Source organism: Gavialis gangeticus, unplaced genomic scaffold, assembly GCF_001723915.1.
Source record: "Gavialis gangeticus isolate Ggan-Ray unplaced genomic scaffold, GavGan_comp1, whole genome shotgun sequence".
NCBI lineage: Eukaryota > Metazoa > Chordata > Crocodylia > Gavialidae > Gavialis > Gavialis gangeticus.
Genome location: NW_017729024.1, coordinates 110933293 through 110948573, shown reverse-complemented (window position 1 = coordinate 110948573; position 15281 = coordinate 110933293). Strand labels below are relative to the sequence as shown.

The following is a 15281-nucleotide window of genomic DNA, read 5'->3' as shown; positions in this document are numbered from 1 at the left end:
GTGCAGACAGAGTGAGGAGGGTGGCACTCACTCCATCTGCACATGGGGCTTGGGGAACCACAGCAGCAGGAGTTTCACCTTCAGGAACACCAGCTGCTCCACCAACCCAGGATCCAAGGAGGTGTGGTAGGTTGTTACAACATCCCCAGCAATGCTGAACACCCTCTCACTTGGAACACTGGTCAGTGGACAGGACAGGTGTTGCCCAGGCAGGATCTTGCCCGGGCAACTGTGGCAAGATCCTGCCACATGTGGCTGCACCTTGCCCAGTAGGCCAAGGGGTCACAGAGCAGTGGCTCCACAGTGAGATAGGTAGTCACCAAGGCCTTGGCACTACCTGCCCGATGCTAGTGTCTGGTGCCTCTGGATCCCAACATGGAAGCCATGCCCTTGGCCCACAGTGGCAGCACCTGTGGTAGAGGAGATGGCTGGTGGATGGAGTGCTGGCATGGGACAGTGGTTCCCTCTCTTCTACATCCCCCCACCTCTGCCCTTCTGCCTCCCTGACTCTGTTCACTAGCACCTCCATCCAGTGATGCAGGCTTTTGCTGGCACACATGTTCCCCTTCATCCTCAGCTTTCACATACCCGCCAGCACATGGACCATACTAGACCGCAATGGATCCAATTGTTTCTTGATGCCCTCCTTCAGTCGCTTCACCACTGCCTGCGCCTCTGGTGACAGCGGCTTGCCCCAGTCAAGAACAGTGAACCCCTGGAACTTCTCCACTGGGTTCTGAAGCTCCCTCACTATGGGGATCACCTGGCTAAGGGGGGCATCACCAGCAGTGAGGCTCTTGGTAGCTTCACTGAATGGCTTGAGGACCACCAAGATCTGGGAGGTGGTATTCTAATCAGCTCTGTTAAGTGGGTTGCTGATCCCAATCTTCCCAACCAAGGCCATCTCATGGATGGCCTTCTGTTGCTCGACCTGGCTTTCAAGCATCATGTATGTCGAGTTCCACCAAGTCTCCACATCCTGCATGATTTTGTGCTGTGGAACGCTCACCTCTGCCTGTTTGTCCCACAGCATCTTGACCCCCTTGGAAATAGCCTGCCACCTTCCTGCATTCTGAAATGAGCTGGCAGGTTGTGACAGTGCCATCACCAGCAGCCCTGTCCCCCTCCAAGACGTCCCTGACTACAAGGTGGAATTCATGTGCCACAGTGGATGCCAACAAAGTTAGCATCACATACTGCCTTGACCATATTGGCCCCATTGCTGGTGGCCATGAACCCACGGGTGAGCTTGCCCTACCCAACGATCCACCCCTGCGCCATGCAGTTCATGGCTCCCATGATCTCCACTGCCATATGGGACTCATCCATCATCTCCGCTTGAAGGAGAGCCCACAGACAGCCTGACTGATCACACTAGTGTCTGTGAGGGAGAGGTAGGCACGATCTTCATCCTGGCTACTCCAGATGTCCAAGGTAAAGTATATGGCCACCTGCAGACCTGCCTCATGCAGCTCCTCCCTCAAGTATTCCCTGCATGCCTTATACAGGGAGGGCACCACCATCCTGTTGAAGGTGGTACACGCAGGCACGTGGTATGATGCGGCCACAAGCACCATGAGCCGCCTGAACCCTGGCCACTTTACTAAGGAGAAGGACTAGCCATCTAGAGCAAGCATCTCCCCAATGCTCTGGGTGACCTCACTTGCCTTGGGAATGCGCCCTTTTGTCCCTGTCTTTCCCCCACTGGTCCAGGGTGGCCTACCTCGGCTTCTGGGGGACGGAGGCTTTGGACTTCCCTTTGGTTATGCTCTCACTGGTGCCAAGCTGAGGAGGAGCAAGGGCAAGGGGGTCGTGCCTCCTAATATGCATCAGCATCCCCATGGTGCTGAAGTGTTTCTCATCTTTGCCTCGGCTGGTCTTGAATTGGTAGTGCAGGCAGATAGCATACCTGGGATCATCTGCCACCTCAAAATGATCTCACACTACACTACCCCCTTGCTTCTGGGGTGCAGGTCCTGCCTTACCCCCCTCCTCAGCAGGCAGAGGCACAACAACAGAGGAAGCTGAACCATCTACCCCCACAACCTCCTCTGCAGTGCCTTCCAGAGAAGGAGACCTGGCTCTAGGGGAACTTTTGAGGGGTGTGGAGCAGAAACTTCTATTTCCCTTCTTTCCCCAAAACTTTTCTGGCTATGGCCCTGAGCTCTCCTAGTTCCAGTTCTAACTCCTCCTCTGGCACTGGAAGGCTCAGGCTGAGAACTGAAATTGGGGTGGAAGAGACTGTCATACTGGTGGTGCTGGGGGTTATTATTATTGCTGGTGTTAGTGGAAGTGGGGCAGGTGCAGACACTGCTCCCACCTCCTTGCTGCCACTAGCAGCAGAAGCCTCATGGCTGCTAGGGCAGAGGGCGCACCTAAGTTTGGCAGCGGGGGGTGGGACTTGCAGCTCTCCCCCTACCTCTTGTAGCCCTTCTTGCTCCCCTACCACAAGACCTGGCACCTGCCTTTCCAGCACACTTCATAATGTTTGCTGCGCTGGAAAATGTGTGCGTGCATGTGTGTGTGTGTAATATATCTTCTTTGTGCAATATATCTTCTTTCTGTAATATACTGGAAAGGTGTATCCAATCCTTTCCAAGAAGAGAGACTAGCAAGAGACAGACTACTAGGAAGCCAGCAACTGCAGCCAGCCAGTACCTTTCACTCGCTGTTGCTTCCAGACAGAGAGCTCACAGAAGGCAGAGAAAGGCTTCACACAGAGCCTTATTACGTTGTATCTCTGTCTATCCCCCAGAGCACTGAGATTGGAAGGGATCTCAGGGACAGATCGCAGACACTGGCCAGCTACAGATGTCAATGTCAAAGTAGTCCTTCCCCCCACCCTATCTGAATTTCTGTTTCCCTGCAAGCCCGCCTCCAAAACATTCCGAAACCTTTCAGAAAGTTTTGTTTTGGAGCCTTCCCTTTCGTTTCAGATTCGGCGTTTCGGGTGCTGAAATGGCCAAAACATCTCTGAAAAAAAAGCGCTGCCGAAATTTTGCACAGTCCTAATACATACTGTTATGGCACATTCTGCTCTTCATGAATAGAGTATTATACCATACCATAAAATCTGGTATGGACTTCACTTGAAAACTAGGCAACACTGGGAAAGCAGGCTACCAGCTGATATTTGGACAGTAATTTCTCATCAATTACAGCAGTCACCATTCTAAGCATGTGTAAGGGGAGGTACAACTCAGATAAGTAGGATAGAAGTCAGAAAGACTACCAGCTCATTCCTGCACAACGTGCTGGTATCAAGCTTGAAACAATGCCAGCTATATATTACAGGATATAATACAACAAGGATTGGCAACCTACAGCTTGTGGGCTGGAGCCACTGGATTCAACCCACGGACATGGGGCTTCCTTTATACAATGGCAGGGAAAGCAGCAGTGGTGGGCACTTTCCTTGTGCCATAGTAGAGAGAGAAGCAGAGATGACGATTAGGTCTAGTGCCCACCCAATTCACCTCTGTCCTGTGCTGGGTAATTCTAGCCTGCATCTGAAAAGGCTGCTGAGTGCTGTCTACAACAAAGAAAAATGGCAGAAAAGATGTTTACAATCTCTGCAGTGGTGCTGAAGGCAAGTGGGTGTTTACAGAGCTAGAAATCTTGCTGGTTACAAGATGGAGCGCACAGTGTCCGTTTCTGCATCTAAGAGGTCTTAGTTGGCATCTTGCAAGTCAAAGAGCTCACAGTTTTCATGTATATTGTCACTCATAAAGTCACCATCAGTCACAGAATTCTCACCTCCTTCATGTGCATAAGCAGCAGCTGAGACAAAATGCAAGTCAACACTTCCAACCCATGCCAAAATCCTGTCCAGCTCCTCATAAAATGGACAGGTGGCTTGAGCACTGCTGGAGGTCCAGTTTCTCTCCTCTGATTTCTTGTATGAAAATTTCATATCCTTTGCTTTAATGTGGCACAGCTTGGCTTCCTAATTGTGACCCTGCTTCTCCATCCCTTTAGTGACAGCTTCAAATATGTCCAGGCTGTAATGTCTAGACTTCCTGAACTTTTACTTCTCCCCAGAGGAAGATCCAGGACCTCTCCACATTTCCATCTGGACACATTACAAAGTACTGAACAGACCTAAAATAAATGTCAGCTATACTGATTCTAGGAGTGCGCAAACACAAGTATATCAAACACGGTTGCATGCTGGTAGTTAAGCAGGAAAGTGACAGGTGTCAGGTCAGCACAACCCCCAATCAGTAGAGGGCACACACGAAAACAAGACTAGCCAGTCCAGGCAGGGGATGAACCCATATTGGAGGACAGCTGGAGAAGGGACAAAATAATATGCAGCATAGACACAGTGGCACAACCGTTTGCATGCAATAACATCAAGGTGAAATGTGCCTCCATTTCAAACAGGATCACAAACTGCACAGTGCCCTACCAGTTATGACACACTAAGTAATTATATCATTTGGACACAGGGCTTTTGAGTATACAACAAATTTAGTATTAGGAAACCCCACCCATGATCCAAAATCTAAGTACAGCCCCTGCAACTCATTCTGGGATGTGAATGTCACTTTGAATTCTTTCCATCTTCTAATCTTGTTCCAGTCATAAATGTTCTACAGGCAAAACTGTGCAGTAAGCTACACGTATGTAGCTTAATTAACATGCACTTAATCTGAATATTGGAATACTTTAGAAAACTAAAAGAGCTCCCAAGGTAAATTTTGAAGTCCATCTGCAACCATTCATTTCTAAAATAAGATGTACTATGTCACAGCAATAAAACTTAGGTGCTTATGAAGTATACAATTCAATGTTCATTCACTTTCATTTCAAAGAGTTCCCTTACAGGGGATTTTAAATGTTTTTCCGAACCTTTAAATATATTTACTTTGAGATTAACATTACTGAGGCTCTGAGATTAACATTACGGAGCCTCTGCAAGTTTAGTAACTGATGAAACAATTAGAATAAATACTTTCATTAAACACTTAAGTCCTATGGGCTAATTTTTACATTTTCTTAACTGCCATAAAGTGTAACTGAAGTAAAGAATATAGTAAAATTCGAAAGAGTAAAAGGCATTTACATAGCTGGTACCTCACTGTGGATCAAAAGTTGTATTAAAAGAAAAGAAATTACTGTATTTACTCGAATACAAGCTCCCTCGTCTTATATTTGCATGTGAAGCAGAGGCAGGAGCAGGTGGCTGCTGCAGGTCTGACACTGGCCCTGAGCCTAGGTTGGGGCCAGAATCAGCCCCACAGCAGCCTCCTGCCCTCACTCTGCTTCTCCTCTGCAGCTTCTACCCCTGCCCTTCTTCCCCTATCAGGTGCAGCTCAGCTTTGGCTCGGGATTGGTCTCTCCCAGGCACAGAGCACCCAGAAACTCCTTCCTCTGCCTGGCCAATGAGCAGTGCCAACACTGCTGCATGGCCAGACAAGGGCTGAGCTTCCATGTGCTATGCTCTGGGATGCAACAGCCCAAACAGTATCTGATGATGGGACAGGGGGTGGGGCAGGTAGAAGAGGCAGAAACTGGAGAGTGACTGCTGGTGGGGGTGGGGAGAAGCAGCAGAGACTGGGGGAGCGTAGGGGAAAAGAGGCAGAGACGGGTAGTTTGGGGGAGGAGGCAGAGACTGGAGGGGAGTGTGGGGAGTGGCAGAGACTGGGAGAAGCTGAGGGTGGGGAAGATGCAGGTGGCCGGGGGGGGCAGGGAGGGCAGGAAGGCTGCAGGGTGAAGTGGGCAGAGCAGAGGGCAAGGGGACCACCTGACACCCCCAGGAGAATTTTCCATATATAGAATCTAATGACTGGGGGGGTCATCTCATATGTGAGTAAATACAATAAGTAGTAATCCTTCATATTCCAGGACCAGTAAAAATATTCACTGACATTAGGGGAAAAAATCTCCTATACGAAGGTTACTTCCAAAATGTTTCACTCCATGTTCCTCTGGTACAGAGCATTGCTAGACTAAATATAACTTTAAAAGGATTATGGGTACAGAGCAGTTCCTTTAGCCACACCCTCATATTTTACTGATTTTATACATACATACTAGGGAGACAGATAATCCAAGTAATTCAGTAAGCTACCCGGGCAGTATGTTAATAGAAAAAAGAAATATATACTTGAGTACAGTATATGGAAAAATATCTGAAAGTCAAAGAGTCACATACTTACAGTGAAAATTCCCATTAGTTGAGTGTAAAAGAGCCCGCTTATTCCACCTAAAATGACGAGGCCCATGAAGGTAGACATTCTTATCAGGGCAAGTTCATGCCTGAATACAAAGAAATCCTATGAATAAAAGGGGAAGAGAGACAAAACTGTTTACTTTTCAAAAAGTAAGCGAAGAACCCTGAAACAAACAGGAACAGTAAATAAAAACTGATCCATTACATGCATGATAAAAGCAGTATTTTGTACTTCTATCCATGGTTGTACTAAATGGATGCTTAAAACACTAAAAACTTGAAGGTATTATAAAGTAAACATATTCTATACATGAAGTCACTTTAAAAGGCGGGCTACATTGCCAAAGAACTCAATCCAGTATTTAAAGTTTGGGAGTACCATAAACTAAGCTAGCTTAACCCTGATCTAACTTCATCAAAGCAAGCTACAGGTTACGCTACACACAATGGGTTCTTGCAAATACACCAGATAAAATGCTGTCCATTATAAGGCTTCTACATCTTGCCTCTTAGCCACAGTGCATTACAGTTTTTTAACATAATCTCCTTTTAAAAATATAAAATTACAGCGAGACTCTTAAAAACAGCACTGCTATAAACTGGAAGTAAAATAATTGTTCAGTTAATTAAAATACTGCCTAGCATCCACTCTGGCCTAATCTTAGACTACCTAAATCTTTACATAAACTGACATATAACAACTTAACCTGGCAGTATATGACACGTAAAGTTTATTAGGTATTCTCAAAGCTGCGCATCACAAATGCATATACATGATCTAAAGTTTCCTATTCAGAGTGAAACTGTAATTACCAAAAATTTAAGTAAATTTTAGAAGAATAGTACCATCAGGCCGCAAAAGTGAACTCTAGTGCAACAATCTATTGTGGCCTGGACTAAATCTTAGGAACTTCTGTGTTCTGGCTTTAGATCAGGGGCAGGCAGTTATTTTGGGAGGAGGGCCACTCTGTGTGTGCTTACTGCATTGCTCTCTCTCTCTCTCTCTCTCCCCCCTCTCATTCATTGCATGTGCACACCCCCCACAAAACCCACCCCCAGCCCGAGGTACCGGCACTCCCCTGCTCCCACAGTCCAGTGATGCAGCCAGGGACCATGTGGTGCTGGAACAGCTGTGTGTAGGGAAAGCTGCCACAGGCAGACACTTCCGGGGTGGAGGGAGGGGGCAGAGTTGGGGCAGGCTGGCCTTTCTCCTCACTTCTGCCAGCTTCCCCAGGGTCCTACTACTGCCCCGGCTCCTGTCATCTTTGACAGGGAGCATGGAGCAGATAAATATTAATTTTCTAACCTTTGTAGGTGCCCCACGGGCCGGATAGAGCAGCCTGGCAGGTTGGATCCAGCCCGCAGCCTATATTTTACTCGCCCCTGCTTTAGATCTAAATATCTGTGTTTTTTCAGAAGTGAGAGGTATTGGGTACACAATAATAAACAATGAGCTAATTAAAAAAAATAAATCCAATGTAAATACATTTTTTCTGATTTTAATATAAGAAAACTGATTGAAAATTAAAATTGAAATTATTATAATCTATGGTGTAAACCCAAATATGCTCAACCTCCAGTCCACAGTGCCACATCATCCAGCCCAAGGGACTCCCCACGGGTCTGGAAATTTGGCAGCAGGAGAGTGGTGGCACTGCTCTGTTGCTGGCAAATCTCTGAACCCATGGGGAGCCCTGGGTTCTGCGCACTGGATCTGGTATCTGATCCCCAAGTACAGGACTGGATGGGGGCAGCAACAGGCCCCAAGGCCCAATCCCAGCACAAGAGGGACAGGACCTGTTCCACTCATTTGGCCCATGAGACCAAAAGTTTGAGCACCACTGGGATAGCCTAAACATACTATGATCTATTTATCATTTAAACTAAATGAAAAATATTATTTAAGTCATACTGCCAAAGTTTTGAAGAAAAATTAAACTCTGAACTGCTGGGAGTCAATAGCTAAGCAACTAGAATCATAGTTTAATGAAATGTTGAACTAGTTTTTAATAATAGTAGCTGCTTGTACAGGTGCAGAAAATATCTTCTTCATTTCAGTTTACACAGCTACTTCAGTTCAATGATTAGTTCAAAGATAAAACTTATTTTCCTCTTCTAAACTATGGATAAAAATGAATCAAGAAGTTGATATCTTCTTGTTTTAAAATTCTGAACAGAAAATTAATGAACAGAACAAATTAGTGCAATTCACTAACTACAGATTTTGTTGATGTAATGACATAGTTTAAAATGTGAAATGTATTTTGATTTACTTTTTTTTTTAATCCTAGGTGCATTTTTTTTAAAATCAGACAATTAAAGCAATTTCTATCCCAATAGAACTTAGCCCAAACCAAAAGTTTTTTTAAAGAAATAATCTAATAAATAAGAACTGTATTATTCCCTATTCTCTACCGGAATAATATATATATAAAAATCATCTGAATAAATTAATAATATAATTTCTTAAATAGCAACATAGCACCAAATTTAGCGTGAATGCTGTATTTACTTGCAAAAGGAACATGGTTTGATAGTTGTACTAACCAATGATACTCTTTATTTCTACAGGAAATATCAAACATAAAAATACAAAGAATAATCTTCTAAATTATGATTTTTTGCTTGCCAATTTAAATAGTGATCAATCCATTCTAAAGCTAAACTTCAATTTCAAAATTTATTTCCAAATGCTGATTTTTTGCTCACTTGTGAATAGGAGATAAGCTTGTCACAAGCTGTGTTAAGAACAAAGAGTGCTGCTCCCTTCCTTGTTATTGCAATGCAGGATATCTATGGTAGTGCACAGTGGGACATTTTAAAAAAAAAAAAAAAAGGAGAGAGAGTATATCTGAAAATATCCAAGTTCAACTTACGTGTCAACAACAAAAATTAAAACCCAAGATTCACCTTGTAAGATTTTCTTCCTTCCTTGGAAAAAAAAAACAATGTCATTTTCAAAACCCAAGGGTGGCAACAGAGATGCTCCCTACCTTGGTACCCTTAATCTGGTACATGCTGACCATCGCCAGATCACTATACAGTATTTGGCTTCTTGCCACCAAGTATATATTCAACAGCAAGTCCTGACCTAAGTTCTGTTGCAAGAGGAATGGCATCAAAATGTTGATTCTCTTACACAACAAAGACCAGTGCAACCTGTACTTATGATCGCTACAACCCAGAAGATTACCATACTTCCTCATATACCACATGCCACCAAGTAAGACATTCACCTTGTTTTCAGGAAGCTAGAATGAAGAAACAAAGATTTTTCCAGAGTTATGGCTGGACAGAGCAGAGACAGGGACAGAGTAGGACAAATGCTGTAAACCTAGTTGTGGCTGAAGATTAGTCTTAATGGGTAGGACTATGATTTTGAAGAGAGAGCTGAAAACAGTCTATTGGGCTGTAAAATAGGAGAAGAGCAACAAAAATTGTAAAACGAAGATTAGTTTCATTAGTGGAATATCAAAACTACTGAAAAAAGGAGAGATAGTTCTTAACATCTGTGGACTAAAGAACAATGAACTATTAAGTCAACTGACTACCTCAGCTACCTGAATACAAGTGGTACTGCTGCTGCCTGGCACAAAATGGGGTGCTTGTATGTTTGGCACAAAAATCAACTTCCCTGATTAAGACATACACCCCAGTATTGGGAAGATGTTTTTAGAGAAAAGGAGCACGTGGCATGCAAGTAAATATGGTAGCCTGCTCTGGTTTCACCTTCAGTCCATGGACTGACTGTTCTGGATGCAGGAAACAAGTATGGGCAGGTGGAAAAGGGACTGTGCAGCACACATGAAATGATCAGGAGGGATAGGAGAACTTCAGGATGAAGAAGATTACATTCCTGGAAATGTAAGTAGAAGTAGCTGTAAATGCAGAGAAAGATCCCTCCTCTATGGACGAATGTATGGCAATAGTCATCTAGAAAAGATGGGAATCCCTCAATTATGACCAGTCTCCCTAACTGCAAACCAGTTTGGTGCGGATAAATCTGCTGTTCATTCTATCACACAAAGTATGCATCACCATTAAAAAAAACCACACCAATAAAACATGATCCCTTCTTCCATAAGGCTTGCTACCCTTATGAGGTTATCAATTGCTTTGAACACCTGAGCTAGATCAAGCATCATGAGAGATTCACCCACATTAATGCAACATGGCAATTAACAGTGTATAACAGTAACATTTTAAGGGAAGCAATGTGGAGGTTTTGAAAGACAAAAGGGAGGTTTGCCAGCAGAGAGCAATCAACACTGTTCACATCACTTTCTATGTCTACCTGCTCCTCCTCCTGCATCATGAAGCCCTACAGAGGGCCCCTGGATACCAGAGGGTAACTACTAAATTAACAACTGAGTAACTGCAGGGTAATAGCTGAATGTGTTTTTAAGTGGGCTGAGGACTAGGTGGTGTGTGCCCAGTGCTAGGCTGTAGACAACCAAGCTGTACTTGCCCAAACTTTTAATCATTTGCTGCTTCCTGTACAATATCTGTGACAGCAATGTATAAGACAACAGAGGTTATCACAGTAGAGATTGACACAGTAGTTGAAGCAGCAAACAGCCAATTTGAAAATTACAACTGCCAGGGTCCACTTGTTTAGGAGGCACCCAGTGCCTATTTTGAAGAAAGTTCATGAATGTGTCTGTATGCACCTGGGGCTCTTTGGTGGTAGCTATCTATTGAAGCAAACCACTTACATTCTTTTTGCTCCAGGGGTCAATGAAAGTAAGTGTGTTATATGGGATCCCATCATCCCTTTCTTCTTTAGCATATTATATACCCAGGCCTACACATTTCCTAAGTGCAAACAAATATTTGATTAGAAAATAAGAGCAAAACCAAATGGGTAGGGTTTAAATAAATGCAAATCAACAGAGGTCAAATACATACTAGAGAGGAAAAAATGCACAAACATAGGAAAATTCACTACTGTGGCAAAGGGCCCTTCGACCTTGGTTCTGGGCTGGGCACAGAGACAAGGAAAAGAGAATCCACATTTCTGTATGTGCAGCTGGAGTCCCTTGGTGACTTATGGGACCTCAGGCCACTGCTAGGGTTAGAAAGATCAAAGGAAGTTGGCTCCCAGATAGTGCTGTTCTGTCATTCTGAGAGTAGCTGTGGTTGTGGCTCCTGCTGCTTACATACTGCTGTCCTGAATACAAAGTATTCTTGAGCAGATGCTGTACAAACACTGAGTGATCCTCTGTTAGGGTCAGGTGGTACTGGCTGGGAGATACTGACTGGACAGGCAACAGCCAAGTGCTGTGCCTCATTTATAGATGCCAGAAACTCTTTCTGCCCACCTTGCAAAGCAGCAGGCAACCTTGATGACATCATGGTCATAGAGGGGAGGACAGCACAGGCAGACTCCATCATTCTGACCAATGAAGCATATGAGCATAAAAGGCAGATGGCCAGCCACCCACCCAAATTTAAAATGGGACTTGACACCCATTCCCTGTGATCCTATAGCAGTAGAGGTCAGAATAGAAGACCGAACAGCCTGCATGAGAGGGGACAAAGCAGCATAAGAGGGGTTTGTGGCTAAAATGGGAAGGACTCCATACAAACAAAAGCTAAACTAGGACATCTAAAAGCATTTAACAAATTGTACTGATATATGCAGGGGTGAATTTAACCATGTCAAAATACAGTTACATCACCTCTGAAAGTTGTGTCATGTGGCTACACTTTTTTTTCTTTTTTTAAACAGGCACAGCTTGACTTTCCCTGGGCTAACCCATTTGGGTCTTGCAGTAAGCCTGCACTCACTTCTATCCTGATTCTGCTCCAAAGGGCTGAAGGCAATCCATGAGAACATTCTGTTCTCAGGGCTCTTCTATACTCTCAGTAGGAACAGTAGCTCTCTTGGGTCTTGTCTTGGGTAGGAAAAAAATAAGGTCTTACGTGACATGTGGCAACTAACACAAGGTAAAATCCAAACAAAGACAACCAACTTGCAGTTTTCATGTTAGCCCCCCCCCCAACTTAAATGTGTTAAAATTACAAATTGCCTCATCTTTCATACTTGTAGTTAGTTCCCATTTGTTACCTAATATGAGACAAGAACACACCTTTTCTGCTGGTCTTTCTATTATGTTACTGAAAAGAAGAAAGGCATCTGTCCCATCAGGTTTTTTTTACTTAATGAGAGGCAAAAGGAGATGGGTTTAGCACTATTATTCTCTCACCAGCCACATCTCATCTGTAAGGAACCCAAATCATAAGCATTGTGCTAGATGTTGTACATACAGGAGAGACAAACTATCTTGGAGATAGTGACTGACTAGAAACTGATTGGGACCTCGACCTTGACAAAAGGGATCAACACAGGCAGACAAATGTTCTTGTGCAAAACTGTGTAAGTGTGTGAATGTGTACACATGTGCATGCATGCACAAGATCCACCAGGGAATCTTTTGGTTCTGCTGTTCAAGTCAGAATTACAAGAGTTTATGTTCTTTGCCCCAACTTGAAACAGAAAGTTAACTGCATAAGGGAAAAAAAGAAAACCTTTATTTGAAAATTCAATTTAAACAGCTTAAGGTAGTAATATTGTAGTTAGAACTTTAACATGCAAACTTCTCCAGTTTATAGTTTATTATTCCTTTGTGGTAACTGTGAAATAACAATATTTACTAGCCAACATCATCAAGTCACCATCTGAAAGTTGTGTCTCAATGAAATTAGTCAATTCACTGCAAAATATTTTGGACAGATCCTCATGTCATTCAAATAGTGGTCTGGAGTCTCCCAGCTTCTATGTACCATAAGTGCTATGCCAGCACAACTTAGCCTCAAAGGCTTACATAATTCATAAAATTCCAAAACATGCTGAAGTAAAACAACTTAACAATAACTCTAAGTGTTACACAGCTTGCAAGTCTCAACTACACACGAGCTAACACTGTCACAACTCCCAAAAAGCTGTTTCTACCTGTCATTACCCATGTAGACTTCTATATTTTTGATACCTTGACAAAAAAAGAAAACGTGAGCACTAGCAACATAAAAATTTGCTTGAAATATAACACATTTCTATGCCAAGGCTGTATTACAGGCCAAGATGTCTGGATGGTGGCAGAGATCTAGAAGAAGAACCCGAATCTTCCTCCTCCTCAACATGGTAGCATTGACAAATGCACTACTGCCCTCTCACCCTGTGGAGTACCAGAGAGTTATCTGTCTCTTCCATCCTCATTGACATTTACCAGCACCTATTTAAAGAAATAGTAAGATTTCATGGACCTAATTGGTAAAAACATACAGTGGAAATAATTCTATTATTCACACCTACAGTAACTTCAGTACCTTGAAGTTATCCTACCATCTGGACAGGACAGCACACCCCCAGATCCCAGGCCCCCAGTGTGTGGGGCAGCAGGGTGTGTGTGTGGGGCACGAGGGGCCCCAAGCAGCCCCTTGCAGGCTGGAATTCTGCCAGCCTGCAAGGGAAAAGCCACAGTTTCCCACATTTTTCTCCTTTAAAGGAGAATCCATTTTTAAAGTTTGTTGATCCATTTTTTAAATTTAAAGTTCACAACCCTTTCATATATTCTTGCGACCCACTTTTGGGTCATAACCCATGGGTTGAGAAACACTGCTCTAGGCTACCAGCTCACCTGGCACTTCAGGCTGTGCTGCACTGCCATGCCCCCTCCACCCTTTGGGGCTGTATCAAGCAGCAGAAGCCAGGGGAAGGAGAGGGAGCACCAAGCCCCTGGCTGCTGCTGCAGCCAGAGGAAGGTGCAGTGGGAACAAGGTGGGAGCCAGGGGCTGCACGTTAACTGTTCAAGGGCTGCCACCGTTAGATAGACCTGCTGTAAACCCCTACCACACAGTGGTTAGTTCTGACAGCATGGCTTGGAGTCATGTTAACCAAGATAAAAATTGGTAAGTATTAGAAGGGATTCTTAATGTTCCCCAACCTCCATGAGCTACCGTGATATTTCTTTTCTGCAAAGTGGGCATCCACGCAATTTCAACAGAAGAAGGAGCTGGATTTGAAGGTTGGACTCATACAAGACCTCGTGGTTGCCTTGAAAACATACATGCTTTGTAGACCTAAGAGAGGCAATGGCTTGAATAACAAAAGAAGGAAAGCTGGCAACAGCAAGGAGCAGCTGTGGCCTCTCTTGACATTATTACCAGGACAGGCTGACTTTAAAAAAGAAAAAAAAAAAACCCACCACTTTTTATTCCAAAGTCTTAATAAAATTATTGCCACTTGCCCAAAAATTCATTCAGGGCTTTTCAAACTTGATTACCCTCAACTACTTAAGATTTAGGAACAATGGATGTTCTGCAACCTGTGGGAAAAACAAGGCCTTTTCAGGTGCTGGACTGTGGGATTCATTCTGAGGCTACTTATGACCAAAAAAAACAAACAAAAAAACAAAAATCAAACCCCAGCAATTTATCGCCAAAACATAATGCTCATCTCTGCAGCTTTGCTTTCCTGCCAATACATAAGGCATACAAAAAATTAATAATATGCCAACCAAAAGTAAAATATGCACACTTTTTTCCCCTGAACAGGAGATTAAGAGGACATCTCAAATGCTTATTTTCTCATTCATTTTTAGTTCTAAAGACACTCAGATAATAGATTATGCCTCTGATAGAATGCCCTACATAGAAGAGGATTGGACAAAATACAGAACAAAATCAGAGATATGGTAAGATTAAAAAAATCTCTCCAACTAGAATGGAACATGAGGCTTGTCTACACTTGAAAAAAAAGCACTCAGATTAAGGAAAAATGTACAACACATTATCTTATCCTGAATAAGGTGTCATATATCTTGACTTCAAAAAAGCCTTCGATCTGGTATCCCATAATCACCTCTTGGCGAAACTGGTCAATTGTGGCTTTGGGTCCGCCACAATCCACTGGCTGGGAAATTGGCTCCGTGGTCAGACCCAGAGGGTAGTAATTGATGGAAGTCACTCATCGTGGTGCCCTGTGACCAGTCGGGTCCCCCAAAGTTCTGTCCTTGGACCCATATTGTTCAACATCTTCATTAATGATGTGGACATTAGAGTCAGAAGCGGACTGGCCAAGTTCACCGATGACACTAAAATT

General features: G+C 43.7%; 1 protein-coding gene across 2 annotated transcripts in view; it reads right to left on the bottom strand.

The window, feature by feature from the left end:
* ZDHHC21 (zinc finger DHHC-type containing 21) overlaps positions 1-15281 on the bottom strand; it is an 89069-nt gene that overhangs the window by 28415 nt on the left and 45373 nt on the right. For both annotated transcript variants that reach the window (XM_019517570.1, XM_019517571.1), the window contains exon 6: positions 6165-6281. In XM_019517570.1, the coding sequence (XP_019373115.1) occupies positions 6165-6281 (117 nt within the window). The remainder of the gene's footprint in view (positions 1-6164; positions 6282-15281) is intronic.